This window comes from Orycteropus afer, unplaced genomic scaffold (assembly GCF_000298275.1).
Source record: "Orycteropus afer afer isolate SDZICR_OR568_19922 unplaced genomic scaffold, OryAfe1.0 scaffold00011, whole genome shotgun sequence".
Lineage (NCBI taxonomy): Eukaryota > Metazoa > Chordata > Mammalia > Tubulidentata > Orycteropodidae > Orycteropus > Orycteropus afer.
This window is the reverse complement of record NW_006921598.1, coordinates 2,659,206-2,674,035: the sequence shown is the minus strand read 5'-3', so window position 1 is coordinate 2,674,035 and position 14,830 is coordinate 2,659,206. Positions and strand designations below refer to the sequence as shown.

The window sequence follows — 14,830 nt, the reverse complement described above, 5'->3', positions numbered from 1 at the left end:
CAATCTACTTCTGTAGTGATACTGCCTCGGAAACCCAAGGAGGGGTCACTATGACTTGGGTCCCACTCGATGGCACATAACAACAACAACAATATTATTACTAGTATTAATCGTTATAATGCTTGAAACCTTGAATCAGGTCTTTCTGTGGGTAGATACTAGCTAATGGTTTGTGAAGAGATACATATACTTGTATTTTAAATGTTTTTCCTTTCTCTAGTTAGGATAAAAGTAAATATACTCATACACTCTGATATTTAACTGTATTTACTAAAATTTAGGCACTATATTCTGAGAAGAAAGGCCCAGTGCTTGGGTTTTAGCTATCTTTTATGGAGTGAGGGGTATAAAGAAGTGGTGGACATAATTAGTATAACATATATACACAACTTCAGAATTTTATATGAGCAGAAAATGAGAATGGCTGTCCTAAACAGTAAGAATAACATGTATGAGACTTTCCAAGTACTTGGCACTCTACCTACATTAACTTAATCTTCAGAATATACTTAGATTCTGAAGTCCACAAAATACTACATTATTTATTACTCAAAATAGTCTCACTTTTTCCAGTTGCTAAATTATTTGAGGTCACTGTCATTATCACAGAAATCTCATAAATTAAATAAATTGCTAAAGGCTCAGAGAGAAATACTAAAAGAACTATTTTTCATTAATGAGTTGGGCTACATAGTTTCTGTGGCACTAAAACAGGCTAAATCTAATAGCATGATACTCAAAATGTAGTAAATAAATATGCTAGAAATGGAATATTTTCATTTGTGAACACAGACACTTTACACAGAAATCACATAATGATAATGAACCAGAGATACAGGGAGACAGTTATTAAAAATAGCTAAAATTAACTGTGAATTTTGAAGTAGCTCCAAATAGTTAACATATAATGACCAACTTTAGAGTAGTGTTGGATGACACAAGGCACAGTGTACTGCTGTACATTTCAGCTGCTCTTAGCACTTACTTTCTCATAATACTTGATTTCATACTCCGTGATGACTCCATTGGGATGCTCTGGTTCCTGCCAGGAAAGCTCCACACTCCGCTGCAGCACTCTCTCCTTCATTACTCCGCTCACTTGCGAGGGAGCTGTTTGGACAAGATGTGTCAATAAACAATGAGAAAATTCACTGGATGCCTCAAATCAAATGTCACAACTGATCAGTCCCATGCTGTGCCAGTTTCATTAAGGTAAAAGAAAGCACCTTTTCATAGTGCACAATTCAGAAGCTAATGAATATTCAAACAGGACCTTATTACTGTTCATAAACCTTAATAGAAGTTTAAATTAAAGTGCAAACAGCAGAAGATAGCATTGTTCAAGTTAGTGAAAGATGGAAATGACGGGGCTGAGGATGAAAATTAAGCAGATGAATGCTAATTAAGGCTAGAAAACACGATTTCAGATTAATCTCCAGTGATAAACTAAGTCCAAATATTTATTTCACATGAAATGGAAAAGCATTTTTTTAAAAGAAAAAAATAATTTAATATTGCAGAAAAGAAAGTATATGATATGGCTACTTTAAGCTTTGAGTAAAGGGATCACATCACCTTTTTATGTGTTTTATTTCACGTGTGTGTTTTTGTGTGTGCCTATATCCAAAGAATTTAAATTAACCTTGGTGACATTTTTGCAAGTCATTAGGAAATGCTTAAGTTGCTACTATGTAAATATGTGCGAAAATACACATACATACATAGGTAGATTCTTGTATATGTAATACATATCTACATAGCCTAGGCTTCAAACTTTGATAGAAACTATTCAACGCTACAATCTTGCTTTGTCTTTCTATGTGGGTAATATGCTTAAAAAAACCCCATCAAACCTACTGCCATCAAGTCGACCCATAGCAACCCTCCTTGGGTTTCTGAGGCAGTAAATCTTTACACAAGTAGATTGCCCAGTCTGCTTAGAGTTCTTTAATTCTTATTAGTGGCACATACTCTTTTTGGTAGCTAAGACTGTGGAATGTAGCAAACTAATTTGCTCTAATTTGCTTGGTAATGATTAATTGTTGTCTTTGTCTAAATGATTAGCTGCTGTGGCTTGGCTGAATTTCGGTGGGGTCATTATTTTTCATGTATCATGCTATACCTCATTCTGTAAAATATTTTCAGGCTGTTAATTTAATTTTCAGATGTTCAAAATTGTTAATAATCCTGCTGATTGAAAAGCAATTATTTGGGGCCAAAACCATTCAAACAAGCCTCTGATGTTGATCCTTTTGACTTTATTTCTTCTGCTTCTTAATATTTTTTTGTGTCAATGTCTAGAAAGCACATTTTTTCCTTACTTCTGGCTTGGAGATTTTGAGGGAAGAACATGGAGGATTCATGATTCCTATTTTCTCTCAGATTACTAACAAAAGCATAACTAGGCCAGAATAAGTGGGACAACTTTCCCTTGAAGAGGATGCAGATGAGGTACTCAACAGACTGTGTTTACAGAATAGTTACAGTTCTGATAAGCTTCCAATAAAGCATATTTCTAATAAAGAACCATATTTTTGCCATGACTTTTGAGACTTAGATATATTCAGTGAAGAAGAACTTGGCTCTAAAGTGGTACATCTCTCTATCCAAAATATGCCTAGCATATCTCAGCAGTCTGCAGTTTGCAAGAGGCCTGCTTCGTTAGCCTATCACTTTAGGAAACATAAACTCCAACTAGTTGTGAAGAAAGAGTCTACTAAACAGATAATCTCCAACTGTTTAATTTATTTTAAAGGAAAATAATTCAGAAAAATCTGTATTTTAACATTATTTTATAAAAGAGAAAAGAAAGAGGATGCAGCACAGGTGAGAATGTCGCATTAGTCAAAGTCTTGGATTACCAAGAGTGCTGCTGGTCTCCAGTCAGGGTTGGCAACTCACATGTGTCATTTGGAAATAAGTTAGAACGCTAGTATACATAGATCTGCAAATCTCCTTTAAGTGATTTCTATTCCCAAATAGATAGGACAGTGAAGGAGGCAGGAGACACTCGATGCGGCATGTTATGGAGCAGACTTGGGTTATAAATGTACCTCTTTTAGTCTTTAATATATAGCAAAGTTTCCCTGTAAAATCAGACTTGATTTCTATATGTTACACACTAAAATTACATTTATTATTTGGTAATCATACCTCATATTTCATCCCTGAAAAGAACTTTTATCAATAAAATTATGGTAAGTGATTATATTTTCCCCTGAGTTTCAATATTTTTTTGCAGAAAGATATACAACTCACAGGATTCAATACAACTCACAGGATTCATAGTTTGTAAACAAAAGTATCTCTAAGTTAGTGAACATCCTAACCATGTCATTATTTTAGATCAACTTATAGGTAAAAGTAAAATTAAAGTACCATAAGGTGTTCCTAATTTTAAAACACAATGATTTCTAGGATTAATCTATTTGTTCTACTAAATGAATTCTATTATAATAATTTCACTATAAATGCACTCACTCTTAGACCAAAGTATTTAATTACCACAATTGAAGTTCATTTCTGCAATGAAACAAATACCACTAAATTATATACATAATAAGAACCAATTGGATATTATGACATTTAAATTATAATTTTAATAATTATCAAAACAAATAGCATATTGCAATTGGAACTGATATGAGGCTAACAAACAACAGCAAGAAATAATTACCTTGAACTTGAAAAATACAGGAAAACAAATAATACATACAGAAGAGCTTTACAACATAATTTTTAATAGAGTTTCTAACAAATGATTAATAGATTTATTTCTCACCTAAGTTTCTAGAAATATTCAGTTATAAAAATTAATTCTAACTGAAAAAATTTATGTAACTTCCCTTGTCCTTAAAGACCTTATAGCCATATTGGGGAGGTAAAACACAAAAAAAATAAAATATAAAAGAGAAGATGCTATAAAGCACACTATTAATCATATGTGGAACCTACACAAATGAAAACAAAGGATAATCTTTAGAAATTTAGAAAATATTTGTTTGCTGTTGTTCAGAGTGATAAATCTCAGCAACATGGGAAAAAAAAAAAATGATAAAGTTGATGAAACAGGAAAGTAAGAGTCTTAAAGACACTCCAAAAGGTAAATGTGTGGTCTAGGTTTGTTAGTACGAGGGTGTGAATTTAAAAATCATTAGTGATAGGAATGGTGGGTTTAAGTACAGACCTGAACCAATCAGCACTTTAACTAATTTTGAGCTTTAAGCACTCACGCATCAGCTTTGATCTTAATCAATTTCCAATTAAAACCCATGAAAAAAGATATATTTAAATTACAGCAGGGAATATATTCAAATGTGTTGCATATATTTTCTACCAAAAGATTAGGTTTACACAGATCCATGGAAAATTTTCCTACCATGAAGTGTGAAAAAGTCTTAATTTTATAACATTTAGTAGGCAGAATGGCTCCAAAAGATATCCATGTACTATACTCTGTTGTTGCTGTTGTTATGTGCCCTCAAGTCGGACCTGACTTATAGTGACCCCTCCCTTGGGTTTCCGAGGCAGCATCACTATGGAAGTAGATTGCCCATCTTCCTTCCGAGGAGTGGCTGGTGGGTTTGAACCGCCAGCCTTCTGGTTAGCAGTCCAGTGCCTTAGCCACTATGCTACCAGAGCTCCTGTACTATATATATAACATTATTATGGGACTTTGCTTATGTAATTAAGGTTACAAACCTTAAAGGAAGGAGATTATTCTGGGCCATCCCATTGGTCCTAATCTAATCACATGAGCTCTAAAAAATAGAGACATTTAACCAGCCAGAGCCCAAAGAATGTGGCAAAGATGTTAGAGATTTGACCTACATATGAGAAGTATTTGATCAGCCATTGCTGAAGAGAACCACCTGGAAAACATGAGAAGAAATGGGACTAACCTTTAGCATCAAAGTCTAGCTCCTGGCTCACAGTATCATAGAAATAGATCTCAGTCTTAAAATGCAAAACCAAAAGGCAATGTCATCAAGGCAAGTCTGACTCAGAGCAACTCTACAGGACAGAGTAGAACTGCCCTATAGAGGCTCCAAGTTTATAAATCTTTATGGCAACAGACTGCCTCATCCTTTTCCCATGGAGAGCTGGTAGATTTGAACTGCCGACCTTTTGGTTAGCAGTAAAATGCTTTAACCACTGTGCCATCAGAGATCCTTAAGAAGCAAATGACCTGAATTTTGCCAACAATTTGAATGGGTGTGGAAACAGATCTTGGGCTTGGATCTTCCTCAGAGCCTCCAAGGGTCCAGACAAGCTGAAAACTTGCTTACAGCTTTGTAAGCCAGGCTATATCCATCTTTTGACCCAAAGAATTGTGAAATAACATATGGTTGTTGTTTTCTGTTGTTAAGTTTGTGGTAACTAATACATATAGTAGGAGCTCTGGTAGCATAGAGCCTAAGGCACTTGACTGCTAACCAGAAGGCTGGCGGTTCAAACCCACCAGCCACTCCTCAGAAGGAAGTTTGGGCAATGTACTTCTGTAGTGATCCTGCCTTGGAAACCCAAGGAGGGATCGCTATGAGTTGAGGCTGACTCGACAGCACATAATAACAACAACAATACATATAGTAAAGAAAAGAGCTGACATACTAGATTTTTAGGAAGTCTATGAAAAAAAAGGTAATGATATGATAGTTTAATAATGTGATATATCAAATGTTATATTGAAATAGCATGGAGTAAAGGAATGTGGATTCTTAGGAAGACCATAAACACAATCTTTGATAGGAAGGAACTCTCTAGCATAATTTGTAAGAAACATATTTTTTTTTGTGTGTGGTAGAACTTTGATGAAACTTGTGCATTTGCTTTAGAAATTTTAAAGAATACATCTATATACCAGCCTACACTAAAATGCTCTACCAAATCTGAACAAAAAATGATAAAGTAGAAAATAATATCTATATTTCTAAAGAACAGAAGAGAAAAAGATAGTCTGACAACCATGAAATGACCTTTTTCATGGATCTCAAGTTGTCAAATCTATTGACATCAGTTAAATTTACATTAGTTAAATGTAAAAAGTGAAAATAAAACCATCTTTGGAAGAGTGTGAGATGCAAATATGATGATAGAAATATTCTTTCACTGAACACTGTTGTTGCAACATATTATCAGTATCAAATTCATTTTTAGCAATCCTTTAAAATAACAAATTTGTCTATTATTGGATGCTTAGTGTTTTATAATATTCAACTCAGCTTTCTTATACTTCCCCACAGGTGTTTCATTTTTGGGTGGCAGGACAAACATATAAAAATACATATAAATGTTTTTCAATAACAAAATATTAGGGCATACAAATACATGGTTCAGTGGAATATCATGAAGCATATTAATTACATTTCTAGGGTACAGAAAAATAAGTATAAAAATTTTGCATATGATTTCACTAAACTTTAATTTCCTGGCTGTGAAAAAAAAAAAAGATCAGTTAAAATATATGAAAAATAAGTATTAAGTCTTACCTAAGACAAGTACAGGGACTAAGGGAAATTGAGTCTGCAGCAAATAATACCAATTCATTTCCAATAAACAACTGTCAATTTTTTTTTTTTTTAAGTTGGAGAGAAACATGATCTCTGGCTAAAATAAATAAAATTTCACTCTATAATAAGTACTGGAGTTGAAAAAAAAAAATAGTGGGAGATAAACTGATCTTTTTCCCCAAAAAAATAAAATTATTTCAAATGCTAGACATTTAACATGCCAATTAGTATAATGTTTTATTCACAATGTAAAAATACACAAGATAACAAGACATATCATAAAATGGATTTTTAAATACATTTAAAGAAGAGTTAATAAAGACTACTCGGATAAGAGCTGAAAATGAAATCTGAATAATACTGTGAAAAAACTAATATGATATTGAACTGACAAAGTAGGAAAATCCTGAGTAGGCACTAAGTCAAGTATATATGTGATTAAGTCCAACATACTTGGAAAAAGGAAAAGCCATCCACTTCTCAAAGAATTGGCCAGTGAAAGTCTTATGAATAGCAATGAAACAATTTCTGATAGCTTACTGAAAAACATTCTGATAAATTACTGACATTATTTGATATAGTGCTGGAATTTGAGTCCCTCAGGTCTAAAGGCACTCAAAATACGACTAGGAAAGAGCTGCTTCCTCAGAATAGAGCCAACCTTAATGATGTGGGTAGAGTAAAGCTCTTAGGACCTCCATTTGCTGATGTGGCATGACTCAAAATGAAAAGAAATAGCTGAAAACATCCATTAATAATTGGAACATGGAATGTACAAAGTATGACTCTAGGAAAATTGGAAGTTGTCAAAAATGATATGAAATGCATAAAGATTGATATTCTAGGCATTAGTGAGATGAAATGGAGTGGGTTTGGCCATTTTGAGTCAGACAACCATATGATCTACTATGCTGGAAATAAATTGAAGAGGAATGGTGTGGCATTCATCATCATAAAGAATGTTTCAAGATCTATCCTGAAGTATAATGCTGTCACTGACAGGATAATATCCATACCCCTACAAGGAAGACCAGATAATACTACTATTATTCAAATTTGTACACCAACCACCAAAGCCAAAGATGAGGCAATTGAAGATATTAGCAACTTCTCCTGTCTGAAATTGACCAAACCTGCAACCAAGATGTGTTATTTATCAATGGTGACTGGAATGCAAAAGTTGGAAACAAAGAGGTATCACTGGTGGTTGGAAAATATGGCCTATAGAATAATGCTGGAAATCGAATGATACAATTTTGCAAGACTAACAACTTATTCATTGCAAATACCTGCTTTTCAACAACACAGTGGTAGCTATACATGTGGGCTTCATCAGACGGAGTACACAGGAATCAGACTGACTACGTCTGTGGCAAAAGGTGATGAAAAAGCTCAATATCTTCAGCCGAAACAATGCCAGAGCTGACTGTGGAACAGACCATTAACTGCTCATATGCAAGTTCAAGCTGAAGCTGGAGACAATTAAAAGAAGTCCACGAGAGCCAAATATGACCATGATCATATCCCTTCTGAATTTAGAGACCATCTTAAAAATAGATTTGATGCACTGAACATCAATGACTGAAAACCAAAATTGTGGGATGACAGCCAGAACATCATCCATCAAAAAAGCAAAAGGTCATAAAAAAGACAGGAAAGGAAGAAAAGACCAAAACGGATATCAGAAAAGACTCTGAAACTTGCCCCTGAATGGAGAGGAGCTAAAGCAAATGGAAGAATCGACAGGATAAAAGACTTGAACAGAACATTTCAAAGAGCAGCTTGAGAAGACAAAGTCAATTATTATAATGAAATGTGCAAAGACCTGGAGTGAGAAAACCAAAAGGGAAGAACATGCTCAGCATTTCTCAGGCTGAAAGAACTGAAGAAAAAATGTAAGCCTCCAGTTGCAATATTGAAATATTCCATGAGCAATATGTTGAATGATGCAGGAAACATCAAAAGCAGATGGATGGAATACAAAGAGTCACTGTACCAAAAAGAACTGGTAGATGATCATCCATTTCAGGAAATGACATACGATGAAGAACATTTTTCTTTTGTTTTTGTATTGAGGGAAGAAGCCAAAGGTGCACTGAAGGAATTGGTGAAAAACAAACTTCCAGGAATTGACGGAATACCCATTGATATGTTTCAGCAAATGGATGCCTTGCTGGAGGCACTCACTTGGTTATGCCAAGAGATTTGGAAGATGGCTACCTGGCCAACTGACTGGAAGAGAACCATATTTGTACCCATTCCAAACAAGGGTGATCCCATAGAATGTAGAAATTATCAAACAATATCATTGATATCACATGCAAGTAAAATCTTACTAAAGATAATTCAAAAATGGTTGTAGCAGTTCATTGACAGAGAACTTCCAGAAATGCAAGCTGGATTCAGAAAGAGATATGCAGTGAGGGGTATTATAGCTGATGTTACATGGATCTTGGCTCAAAGCAAAGAATACCAGAAAGATATCTACTTTTGTTTTATAAAGTATGCAAAAGCATTCAATTGTGTGAATCATAAGAAATTGTGGATAACATTGAGAAAAAATAGGAATTCCAGAACAGTTAATTGTACTCATGAGAAACCTGTACATAGACCAGGAGGCTGTCATTCAAACAGAACAAGGGGACACTGCATGGTTTAAAATCAGAAAGGGAATGTATCCTTCCACCATACTTATTCAATTTATATGCTGAGCAAATAATCCAAGAAGCTGGACTATATGAAGAAGAATGTAGCATCAGGATCAGAGGAAGAATCATTAACAACCTGAGATACGCAGATGATACAACTTTGCTTGCTGAAAGTGAGGGTGACATGGCACTTACTGATGAAGATTAAAAAGCGCAGTCTGCAGTATGGATTACACCTCAATATAAAGAAAACAAAAATCCTCACAATTTTTGCATTAAGCAGCGTCATGATAGATGGACAAAAGACTGAAGTTGTCAAAGACTTCATATTACTTGGTTCTACAATCAACACCAATGGAAGCAGCAGTCAGAATCAAAAGATGTATTGCATTGGGCAAACCTGTTGCAGAAGACTTCTTTCAAGCACTGAAGAGCAAAGACATCTCCTTGAACACTAAATACACCTAACCCATGGTACTTTCAGTCACCTCATATTCATGTGAGAACTGGACAATGAATAAGGAAGACCAAAGAAGAGTAGATGCTTTTGAGTTATAGTGGTTGTGAAGAACGCTGAAAGTACCGTGGAGTGCTAAAAGAAATAACAAATCTGTCTTGAATAAGTGCAGCCAGAATGCTCCTTGGAAGGGAGAATGACCTGACTCTGTCTCCCCTGCTTTGGTCATGTTGTCAGAAGGGACCGCTCTCTGGAGAAGGAGGTCATGCTTGGTAAAGTGGAAAGTCAACAAAAGAGGGGAGGGCCCTCAACAAGATGGATTGACACAGTGGCTGCAGCAATGGGCTCAGGTATAGTAGGGCTGGCACAGGACTGAGCAGTGTTTTGTTCTGTTGTACCTAAGGTTGCTATGAGTCAGAGATGACTTGATGACACATAACAACAACTATATATATATATATATATATATATATATATATATATATATATAATCTCAAAGCAACTACTTCATTATTTAATTGACTAAGAATAGCTATGTTCTTTAAAATATGGTTTGCATCTTCAAAAAAAAATGGTATGACAAATTATCTTGCTGAGAATAAAGTTTCCTTCTCTGTTATCAAATGATTAGTGATCAAATTTTTGGATTTTTGATTAAATGTTATGGGAGTTATAAAGTTCTGGCAAAATATTAGGTAAAATTCTTTAAAGGTCAAAGATGTGAAGGCAGGGGAGAAAGCTACTGTTGATCATTGGTCCTAAACAGAAATTGGCACTACTTACTACTAATCTTGCTAAAGTACTGACTAAAGTGTCAATTAATAAGGGATTATTTTGTAATTTATGGTCCATTTAAATTTCAAGGATTTCTCTAATTTTTTTTTTAATCAAAATCTAAATGTTGTTGTTTTATGTGCCATCCAGTCAGACCCAACTCATAGCAAGCCCTCCTGGTTTCTGAGGCAGTGTCACTACAGATGTAGATTGCCCAATAAATTAAGTAGTTTCTCAGAAATAGCTGTCCCAACCCCAGTTCCATTCACAAAATATAAAAAAACTAAATAATGACACTGAAAGCTAAGGATCCTCCCCAAGACTATGGCCCCTACTTATCCTTCAGGCCTGGAATTGAACTTACTACCATGGCTTACTGCCAAACAACAGACAGGCATATAGAGTGAACATTTACAACAGGTAGAAACACTACTTAAAATGATCATGAGAGAACCAAAGGGCTGTATTTGCACAGGGAGAAAGCTCAGGAAGCAGGAATGCCCATGAAAGAAGAACATAGGGAAAAGGTAACTACAGGGAGGAAGTGGGAAGAGGGGTGTTACATTTTGGAGATTGCAGCTAATATCATGAAACAAAATGTGTATGAATTGCTGTATGGAAAATGAATTTGCTTTGTAAACTTTCAGTCAAATCATAATAAATTTTTTTTCTTTTTTTTTTAAAAAAGCTAAGGAGTAGGAAATTAAGCAACATATGCTAGCTATCTGTTCAATTAACAACAGGAATATTGTTTTTCAGTAGTTTAGGAGGAACAGCTGCAAACATTCATTTATAATTGGAACATGGAATGTATGAAGTATGAATCTAGGAAAATTGGAAGCTGTCAAAAATGAAATGGATTGCATAAAGATTGATATACTAGGCATTAGTGAGCTGAAATGGACTGGTTTTGGCCATTTTGAATCAGACAACCATATGATCTACAATGCCGGGAATGACGATTTGAAGAGGAATGGTGTGGCATTTATCATTACAAAGCATGTTTCAAGATTTGTCCTGAAGTACTATGCTGTCAGTGATAGGTTAATATCCACATGTCTACAAAGAAAACCAGTTAATACTACTATTAAAATTTAGGCACCAACCATCAAAGCCAAAGATAAGGAAATTGAAGGTTTTTATCAACTTGTGCAGTCTGAAACTGACTGACATTAAATCAAGATGTGTTGCTTATCACTGGTGACTGGAATGTAAAAGTTGAAAATGAAGAAGAATCATGGGTAGCTGGAAAATTTGGCCTTGGTGACAGAAATAACGCTGGAGATCACATGATAGAATTTGCAAGACCAATGATGTATTCATGCAAATACCTTTTTCAACAACACAAATGGCGGCTATATACATGGGCTTCGCTAGATGAAGTACACCAGAATCAGATTGACTATATCCATGGCAACAGGCAATAGAAAAGCCTCAATATCTTCAGCCAAAACAAGGCCAGGAGCTGATTGTGGAACAAACCATCAACTGTTCATATGCAAATCAACTTGAAGTTGAAGACAATTAAAACAAGTCCATGAAAGCCAAAATATGACTTTGAATATATCCCTCCTGAATTTAGAAACCATCTGAAGTATAGATTTGATGCATTGAACACCAATGACCAAAAACCAGAAGAATTATGGGATGACATCAAGAACAGCATCCATGAAAAAAGCAAGATGTCATTAAAAAGATGAGGAAAGAAAAAAAGACCAAAAAAGATGTCGGAAGAGACTCTGAAACTAGTCCTTGAGCAGAGAGTAGCTCAAGCAAATGGAAAAAATGAGAAGATAAAAGAGCTGAAGAGAAGATTTCAAAAAGCAGCTCAAGCAGACAAAGCCAATTACTATAATGAAATGTGCAAAGACCTGGAGTTAGAAAATCAAAAAGGAAGAACATGCTCAACATTTCTCAAGCTGAAAGAATTGAGGAAAAAATTTAAGCCTTGAGTCACAATACTGAAAGATTCTATGGGCAAAATATTGAACGATGCAGGAAGCAACAAAAGAAAATGGAAAGAATACACAGAATCGCTATACCAAAAAGACCTGATTAATCTTCATTCATTTCAGGAGGTGGCATATGATCAAGAACCCATGGTATTGAAGGAAGAAGTCGAAGCTGCACTGAAGGAAGTGGCGAAGAACAAGGAAGCCTCCAAGAATCGATGGAATATCTATTAAGATGCTTCAACAAACGAATGCCCCACTGGAGGCACTTACTGAGCTATGCCAAGAGATTTGGAAGATAGCTACCTGACCAACTGGATGGAAGAGATTCATATTTGTACCCATTCAAATGAAAGGTGATCCCACAGAATGTGGAAATTATCAAACAGTATCATTAATATCACATCCAAGTAAGATCTTACTGAAGATAATTCAAAAACGGTTGCAGCAATATATCGACAGAGAACTTCCAGAAATGCAAGCTAGATTCAGAAGAGGACGTGGAACAAGGGATATCATTGCTAATGTCAGATGGATCTTGGCTCATAGCAAAGAATACCAGAAAAATGTTTACTTGTGCTTTATTGAATATGCAAAAGCATTTGATTGTGTGGATCATAACAAATTGTGGATAACATTGAGAAAAATGGGAATTCCAGAAAACTTAATTGTACTCATGAGGAACCTGTACATAGACTAGGAGGCTGTTGCTCAAACAGAACAAAGGGACACTGCATGGTTTAAAATCAAGATGGGATTTTAAGGATCAGGGTTGCATCCTTTCAACATACTCATTCAATCTGTATGCTGAGCAAATAATACGAGAAGCCAGATTATACGAAGAAGAACATGGCATCAGGATTGGAGAAGAATCATTAACAACCTGTGATATGCTGATGACACAACTTTGCTTGAGGATGATTTGAAGTACTTACTAATGAAAATTGAAGAATACAGTCTGCAGTATGAATTACATCTCAATATAAAGAAAACAAAAATCCTCACAACTGTACCTATAAGTAGCATCACGATAAATGGAGAAAAGATTGAAGTTGTGAAAGATTTCACACTGCTTGGTTCTACAATCCACGCCAATGGAAGCAACAGTCAGGACATCAGATGACGTATAGCACTGGGCCAATTGGCTGCAAATGATCTCTTTCAAGTGCTGAAGAGCAAAGATTTCTCCTTGAGGACTAAGGTGCACCTGAGACAAACAATGGTATTTTCAGTAGTCTCAGATGCATGTGAGAACTAGGCAATGAATAAGGAAGACTGAAGAAGAGTTGATGCTTTTGAGTTGTGCTGCTGGTGAAGAATGTGGAAAGTACCATGACTGCTAAAAGATCTAACAAATCTGTCCTAAGGAAGTACAGCCAGAATGCTCCTTGGAAGTGAGAATTGCCAGCCTTCGTCTCACCTACTTTGGTCATGTTGTCAAAAGGGACCATTCCCTGGAGAAGGATGTCATGCTTGGTAAGGTGGAGGGTCGACAAAGGAGGGGAAGGCCCTCAATGAGATGGACTGATACAGTGACTATGGCGATGGGCTCAAGTATAGCAGGGATCGTGGTGCTGGCACAGGACCAGGCAGTGTTTCTTTCTGCTGTGCATAGGGTTGCTATGAGTCGGAGACGACTTGATGACACAACAACTAGTTTAGTTCTTTTTAACAAAAATACTTCTTTGGCATTTTTCACTATATGCAGGGCATTGTTCCATTTGTATAGTCTGCAAACATTTTTTTATGGACAAATCATCTCCTCTCTTTATTACTACTGTTGTTCTTTCTATTTTATTCATGGAGAAACTAAGTCTTGTAGAACTTAACTAGCACCTTGTCAGAAAAGGGCAGATTTCAGATTTGACTCACCTCTTTAATTTTAATTCCCATTTTTTCTTTAAACTGAACAACTATACTGCTAGGTGATGGTACTTTTTTCGAGAAAAGGCATTAGAAGGAGGAAAGTGGAACAGTCACTCATTCATTTAATATTTACTGAGAATCCATAATGTGTGAGGCACTATGTTAGGTTTTGAAAAGGCAATGATGGAAAGACCCTCAGTTATCTGTTCAAAAGTCCTAGAGTATGCAAATACTAGAAGAGGTCAAGGGGGGCTGGGATTTTTAAAATTTTAAACAATTTGTGTTTAGGACCAATGACCGACAGTAGCTTTCTCCCCAACCCTCACCTCTGTGATCCTTGAAGAATTTTATCTACAGATTTTGCGAGGATGTGCTAACTCCTATAAAAATTAATTAAACATCCAAAAAATTGGTTAATAATCATTTGATGAGAATTTTTAATTTTTCAATGGCAAATACTCATACACAATTAAAAATTCAAAAGGTACAAAAGAGTACATAGTGAAAAGTGAGACTTCTTCCCAACCTCATCTCCATTTCAAAAAGTTACTACTCCCTAAAGCAACAAATCTTAGCAGTTTCTTTGGTAGCCTTCCAGAAATAGCCTCATTATATTAAAGTGTA

General features: G+C 35.4%; 1 protein-coding gene across 1 annotated transcript in view; it reads right to left on the bottom strand.

The window, feature by feature from the left end:
- The window catches only part of EPHA7 (EPH receptor A7), a 224,850-nt gene that overhangs the window by 45,518 nt on the left and 164,502 nt on the right, over positions 1-14,830 (bottom strand). The window contains exon 6 of the mRNA XM_007950746.2: positions 986-1,110. Coding sequence (XP_007948937.1) covers positions 986-1,110 — 125 coding nt within the window. The remainder of the gene's footprint in view (positions 1-985; positions 1,111-14,830) is intronic.